This window comes from Brassica oleracea, chromosome C4, assembly GCF_000695525.1.
Source record: "Brassica oleracea var. oleracea cultivar TO1000 chromosome C4, BOL, whole genome shotgun sequence".
Taxonomy (NCBI): Eukaryota; Viridiplantae; Streptophyta; class Magnoliopsida; order Brassicales; family Brassicaceae; genus Brassica; species Brassica oleracea.
The window spans coordinates 26,599,314-26,606,818 of NC_027751.1; the positions used below are offsets into that span (position 1 = coordinate 26,599,314).

Genomic DNA, 7,505 nt, shown 5'->3' on the forward strand with positions numbered 1-7,505 from the left:
TAAGACCTAATCCTATCGAGTTATTGTTAGTAAGAAAATTAAGGGAAAAAAAAAAGAAATATGTTAAGTTCATAGAGATTAAGAGTTATCTAATCCCTGTATAAAGAGATGCAAAGTTGTTGCATAACTTGTAAATTTTAAGAGCTTAAACGTTTGAGAGATTTTTCTTAAGATATTAACAAGAGAGTAATTCTTATTATTGAGTTCATGCGATCAAGTTATACAAAACCTAGATTCTATACATATTTCGTTTGTATTGTTTAAAAATTCGCTCGTTTCATTTTTTGGAGAAATTTTGTAGTTTGATCCGCCTCAATCAGGTGGGGAAGAAAGAGTCAACATGTCGAAATTTATTAAATGAATAATTATCTATGTATTTCTAATCAGATTTATGGAATTATTATCTTCTTACGAATCTTGTTGTTAATTTGACCCACTTCAACCTCGTGGGGGTGAATGAGTCAACATGGCGACATGTATTAAATGAAATGATCACATTCATCGTGTGTGTACTCACTAGTCCCATGCATTTTTAGCTTCCATCGACAAACAAAGATTAAACGTCTAAAAATAGTTAGAAAAAAAACTGAATTCTCTATATTATCATTAACGGAATTCTCTAAAAAAACGTAAAAGAATCTAAACACTTGTTGGGAAAAACAAAATTAACGTAATGTTAAATGTGAGCAGGAAAAAAATATTGGTGTTAGCATTTATTTCCATTTATTTCTTATCGACCGTAGCTGCGAATGGTTCATTTCCTGCGCTTTTGGCTTTTGGAGATTCAATACTTGATACCGGTAACAACAATTTTCTCCTGACGTTTATGAAAGGAAATATCTGGCCATATGGGAGAAGCTACACTATGAAACTGCCGACGGGAAGATTCGGAAATGGAAGAGTTTTCTCCGATGTAATTGGTATATATATACTATCATGATCTATTATAATTCTTTTTTTTATGGTCAACTATCCATGCAATAAGATCAAGTTTCAGCCAACATAAATGTTATTATTCAACATTACATTTTTTTATTTTTTTGGGTTGTGGCAGCCGAGGGTTTGGGAATTAAAAAAACTTTGCCAGCTGCTCGTAAGGTTTTCATTGCTCCAAGCGACCTTAAAACTGGTGTTTGTTTCGCATCAGGTGGTGCAGGAGTCGACCCTGTTACATCTAGACTAATGGTGAATATAAGGATAACAAACTTGTTACTACGGTTAAAAATGTTATCGGATGTCTTACCTAACATTTTTTAATAAAAATTATATGTGTGGCGGTTTGGTTAGAGAGTTTTAAAGCCGGGCGACCAAATAAGTGATTACAAAAAGTACATAATGAAGCTAAAGGTCGTAGCTCCTACACAAGCAAGTTCGATCATTGCAAACGCAGTGTATCTTGTTTCTCAAGGAAATAATGATATCGGAATCTCGTTTTTCATGACTCGATCTGCACTCATGCGAGGAATTGTGACTCGTGGTATGTACACCACTAAACTAACTGGCTGGAACAAACAATTTATGAAAGTAAGACAAAACTCTAATATTTTATTCATGAACTAGTAGTATGAAGAATGTATATATTGTTCACATTTGTTGTGGTCATGTATGAAGCAAATATATGATCAAGGAGCCAGAAAATTTGCAGTGATGGGAGTGATACCGTTGGGATGTTTGCCTATGACAAGAATCGTCGGTAGATGTAACTTATTCGCAAATATATTAGCTGAAGATTACAACGGAAAATTGAGGAATGGTGTTAAAACTTGGCCAAACGAAGCCGGTTTTCGTGGTTCAAAGTTTGTCTATGTCGACATGTTCAACACTCTTATGGATGTCATAAAAAATTATAGAAAATACGGTACGTTTATTTAGGCGGCATATATCATTTATAATTATAGCACTCATTGATCTGTTCATTCAGCGTGACATACTCCTTTCATTTCATAATAATACAGTAGAAACTCTATAAATTAATAAACACTATAAATTAATAAATTTATCCGGTTCCGAATTGCGCCGGTTCAAAATAAAACACAAATCGATAAAATAATAAAATAATAATTTTTAGAATGTTCTATGCAATTAATAATCTATCTATATATATATATTTTTTATATAAGTACAAACTAAAAATTATATTGTTGGTTTTATATTCACAGTAAAATTATCTCTATTTTTCTTAAAATTTCAAAATTGATAATATTTAATAAAATTATATCTAAAACCACTTTTGAATTCTAGGAAACATAAAAATATACACAAAATAATATAATAAAACAATATAAAAGTCTAATTTCTAAAATTTAATTAATGTATATACATAAAATAACCTATTTTCTTATTTTTAAAATAAAAATATTGAAAAATTGAAACAAAAATCTAAATTTTTTTTTGTAAATTAATAATTCTATAAATTAATAAAACATTATAGTCCCAACATCATTAATTTATAGAGTTTTTAATGTATACGATGTTTTAGAAAAAAAAAATTGCCACAAATACCACATTCATAGTACCACTTTTCATGTTTATACTAATTACTTTTACCCACACTTTAAATAAAAGGTAAAAGACATTTATACTCTTAGGGTTAACTAATCTGGACTTAGGGTTTAGAGTTGAGAGGTGGGGTAGGGTTTTTGGTGTGAAATTTAAGATTTTTAATAAATATATAAATAAATACCTAAAAATATTTTAAAAAAATAGTTTCAAACATAATTTTTCGATTTTCAAAAAGAAATTTTGAAAAAAAAAATTTGAAAAAAAAATCAATTTTTTTAACTATTTATTTATTTAAATAATTATTTATTTTATATATAGAGAGAACAAATGTATAAGACTATTTTGCATTTAATGAAGAAGATACTTTTGAAAATGTCCCTTTAATGGTGGTAAAAATTGGTTTTTAAATTGTAAGGAATTTAGATATTTAATTTTAATTTTATTAGAAACTATTCGACCAATTATATTTTACAGGTTTTTTATTATTTTAATTTATTTTTTATAATGATGTTTTATAGAGAACACTAAATTTATTAATCTTGTACATTTAAGCATAACATCTTACATTATTAAACAAACGTAATCTTAATTACAAAGCATTAGGCAAAATTTATTTACTAGTGACGTATCATGTTCTTACATTGTTGCAGGATTTAGTAATGCGAACAATGGGTGTTGTTGTATGCCTACAGCGATAATACCTTGCCCAAATCCTCATAATCACGTCTTCTATGACTTTGTTCATCCTTCGGAGAAAGCCTACAAAACCATTTCCAAAAGGCTGGTCCAGGATATCAAGAAAGGCCTTGCCTAATTTTAGTCTTACGATCATATATTGTTGTAATCTTAATCACCAACAGCGTACCAAAATAAATAATAATAAACAACCAAAGTCGTTAATGGCCTTATATATTAATTGAGAAGCAATGTAATATTTTTCTAGCCACGACATCAATTAATATGATGATTTTTAGAATACTTAGAAAATAGGTTGGTACATCTAAACATATATTTTATATATTAAATTTTTTATTAAACCAATTTTAAAATTTATGAGTAACTAGTTTAAGACTTATGCCTTACGAGGGATGAATATTTTATATACAAATTATTTTGCGATTTATTATTTTTTTAACATTTTTTACATATTATAAAATAAATTATATTGAATAATCGAGAAACTATTAAATGTTACATATATAATTAAATTTACACAACCACATAAATAAAAAATTACGTTTCTTTGGTAAATAAATTTAAACAATTATTTTCTTTATTTTTCATGGTATGTAATTAAATTAAAATAATATTAACACATTTATATATTATATTTTTAATATTACTATCTAAAAATGAAACTTCATAATCATATATTTTTATGATCATTTCTATTTTTTAACAGAAATTTAAACCATTAATAACAAAACTTTTAGTGTGCAATTTTCAATATTTTTAATAATTAATATTATTTCTTTAAATTTCAATGAAAAAAATCGAAATTAAAACATTAAGTTCTTAATACTTGTTCAATGCAAATTTTTAAATTAAAATATTCATGTTTTTTATATGGTATATGGTTTAAAAAATATATATATATATATATATATAATATCTGAATATCCTTTAATATGTTTTTTACACATATGATTTTATGAACATTTCTATCTTATTATATAAAAATTTTAAATAATTGATCACAAAATTTTCAATGTGATACTTTTAACAGTTTTCGTAATTTATAGTTGTTTTTAAAAATTCAAAATATAACATATACGGATAAATTTATAGTCGTTTTTAACTTTTTGTTATATGATGGATGTGATTGTTTAATTTGTTTTAATAATATAACATTAAAAATAATGGAGGATGTGTAAATTATTATTAAATATTTATTATTAAAATCATTAATTGTCAAATATATATTTTATTCATTTTGATAATTTTGTAACTTTTATTTAAGGAAAGAAGGAAAACTATTATTGTAGATTGTTAATTAATTTTATGGTTAGTTGAGTAAGAAATATATAATATATGATTAATAGACCAACATATTTTTCTAGAGACTTTCAGAAACATTCTAATAATTATACTTGCCATAGGTAAAATGATGTAATAGTTCTCTTTTAATATATAGGGAATTCCTAAATCACGAAAAACAAATGAAAAAAAAACACATGAAACAAAAAGTTGATAAAAAATATGATTTTAAAATAAGAACTACTTAACCTAATTAAAAAGTCAAAGAATATTTTGTATAAATAAACACTAGTAGTCTCGTGTAAATTTGTGGAGACTAGCTTTGAATAGTAAAGCATTAGCATTAACATTAGCTTTATGTTTTACATTATCTAATCAACATTTTATTAGAAAAGAATTTACTAAATACTAATGATCTCTAAATTCTCTCTGATATTTAGTAGAAGAGCATTTGTATTTATAATTTATAAAATTAAAGAAAATATGTAATTAGTAGAAGAGAATTTGTATTTATAATTTATAAAATTAAATAAAAGATGTAATTAATTCATTTATTTTATTTAATAATATCATAAAATTACTTTTATATCCAGAAAATAAAATTTTGATTTCACCAATAAATTTACAATAAAAATATTTTTTTAAAATAGTATTTCACATAAAATTATATTTTATATATGAAATATTATTTTTAAAATAGATATTTTAATTGTAAAATTTATTTTAAAATACATTTTCGATATAAACATAATTTTGAAACTATTAAATAAATTAAATTAATTGCATATCTTTTTAATTATATATATATATATATATATATTCATTCGAATTAAATATAATATATATTATATACTAATTTTTATAATAATCTTGAACATGATATTCATACTGCTCAACCAATCATTCTATTAAACAGTTTAGTAAAAACATACATCTTCTATAGCATACTGCTACTGCTTTATCATCTACTCTGCCAAGGCAATGAACTAATATATATACTATTAAAGCAGAATCCCTCGTAGGATTCTACCATTACTTTTTGATTTATTTACAAAGTCACGCCACTCATTAATTTTAAGAAATCTATACTATTAAACTATTAAAGTAGAACCCCTAGTAGGATTCTACCATTACTTTTTGATTTATTTACAAAGTCATGCCACTCATTAATTTAAAAAATCATTATTAATTAAAATCAGCCAGCAAATAAATATACTTAAGGAATATTCAAAATATTATCAAACTTATTCAGACATTTATGTTACATAACATTATGTGTATTACTAATATATGATACATTTTCTGTTTCTTTTTAACATTAATGATACGTGCATTACTAATATTAAGTATATAATTAAATTCTAACAAAATTTACGAAATATATATCACCAAATAATATACGATTTTTCATTATTTACATATTCATTTCCGATGTATACATGTCAAAATTCGTTTATCAGAGTGTAAGCAGCACAGTAAGACAAGTGTGTATAAGAAATTCAATAATCACATCACCTTCCTCAACAAATTCGATGATAAACTCTCCTGATTTAATATCTTCATCTGCTGCAATCCCATATCCACATTTCTCTGTCTACAGAAAAACAACATATATATATACTAGGATCGGCCCGCCCTACGAACGGAAAGTTATAAAAAAACTATTTTATATAAATTTACATTAATTTTATGGAGCATTTTTCAAAAAGTGTAGATTGAAAACGATATTATAAACAAACAAAAAATAAATAGAATTCGGAGATCATCTTATTATTTTTAATAAATATTTTTGGATTGAATTAAAATGATAATAACCATCGTTATTCTATCGAAGAACAATCTAATATAATAGGACTACTGATGCCACATGATCATGCCAGAGAAATATGTTAAGGAAAAACTTATATTATCTAAGCCAAAACAATCTTTTGTTAGTGCGAGTATCTTAATATGTGTGTGTTTAATTAAAATGTGAAAGTCATAGTTCAACTTTCCTTCCACTCTTTAAATTGAAAATGGTCTGTTGTTATTAACTGGTTTTGTTCAAACTACATGAAGAAAGAAGCAGAGTAGAATTAGGAGTGGAATTTATTGGATCTGCACAGAACTTGGAATCAAAATGGCGTAGGTAACAAAATTACCCTAATTCCACTTTTTCTTATAGTGTCCATCCTCTCCAGTTTATGCTAGCTACGTTGTTGTACTCTCGTATATGTGATTTCCCATTTCTATCTCTAAAAAGTCAAAGCATCAGTAACATATGGTTTGCATATTAAAAGTGAAAACATCATTGACATATGGGTCTTCAGCCACTTTTCATTATTTATAAGAGTTTGTTATTGCTCTAGTTTCTCATTTTCGTTTTACACTTGTAACAATTATAGAGCTCATAATTATCTATATCAATAAATAGACCAAATAATTTAAGTGGTTTAGTATTTTATGATGCCGTGGGGTTTTCTATTTTGTTATTGGTTTTAGTTATATTATTTTACTTTTTTCTGTCAGTGTATTTTTTTTTCATGCAAGATTTTGAGTGATGTTTTTAGAATTTTAATATGAATTATAAATTATTTAATTAAACCAAATCATCTTTAATTTATGCTAATAATTAAATTTATTTTAATAGTTTTACACTTATGGTCTAACACTACAAGAAAACATATTTTTTACGAGTGCAGTATTAGTTGTAAATTCGTCGTAAATAGGGTGTTACGACGAATTAACCTCGAAAGACGTTTTGTTGTTAAACGTCCGTCGTAACGGAGGTTTCGTTGTAAACGACTCGTTACGTTTACGACGAAATATATTCCTCGTAAAGAGCAGGGAAAGAATTCGTCGTAAACGACACGTAAGATTTCGTGGTAAAGCCCACGTAATGATTTCGATGTAAAGCACACGTAAATACTTTCGTTGTAAATCACTCGTAAACATTTCGATGTAAAACCCTCGTAAATCTTTCGATGTTAATCACTCGTAAACATTCGATGTAAACTCCATGTAATGTTTACGAGGAGTTTACATCG

The 7,505-nt window shown here is 25.7% G+C and overlaps 1 protein-coding gene and 1 pseudogene across 1 annotated transcript; one reads left to right on the plus strand and one right to left on the minus strand.

Moving 5' to 3' along the window:
- The window catches only part of LOC106338522, a 22,400-nt pseudogene that overhangs the window by 6,202 nt on the left and 8,693 nt on the right, over positions 1-7,505 (minus strand).
- LOC106340255 (GDSL esterase/lipase EXL4-like) lies at positions 595-3,480 on the plus strand. The gene is made up of 5 exons (XM_013779139.1): positions 595-920; positions 1,055-1,185; positions 1,288-1,524; positions 1,612-1,858; positions 3,153-3,480. Exons 1-5 carry the CDS (start codon positions 674-676, stop codon positions 3,314-3,316), a joined length of 1,026 nt encoding a protein of 341 aa, XP_013634593.1. The 5' UTR covers positions 595-673; the 3' UTR covers positions 3,317-3,480.

Bases quoted from the DNA above. Each gene is read 5' to 3' on its own strand.
- LOC106340255 (XM_013779139.1), top strand. From the start codon at position 674: ATGTTAAATGTGAGCAGGAAAAAAATATTGGTGTTAGCATTTATTTCC. The intron at 921-1,054 runs GTATATATATAC...GGGTTGTGGCAG, and splicing joins AGTTTTCTCCGATGTAATTG to CCGAGGGTTTGGGAATTAAA. The intron at 1,186-1,287 runs GTGAATATAAGG...CGGTTTGGTTAG, and splicing joins CTGTTACATCTAGACTAATG to AGAGTTTTAAAGCCGGGCGA.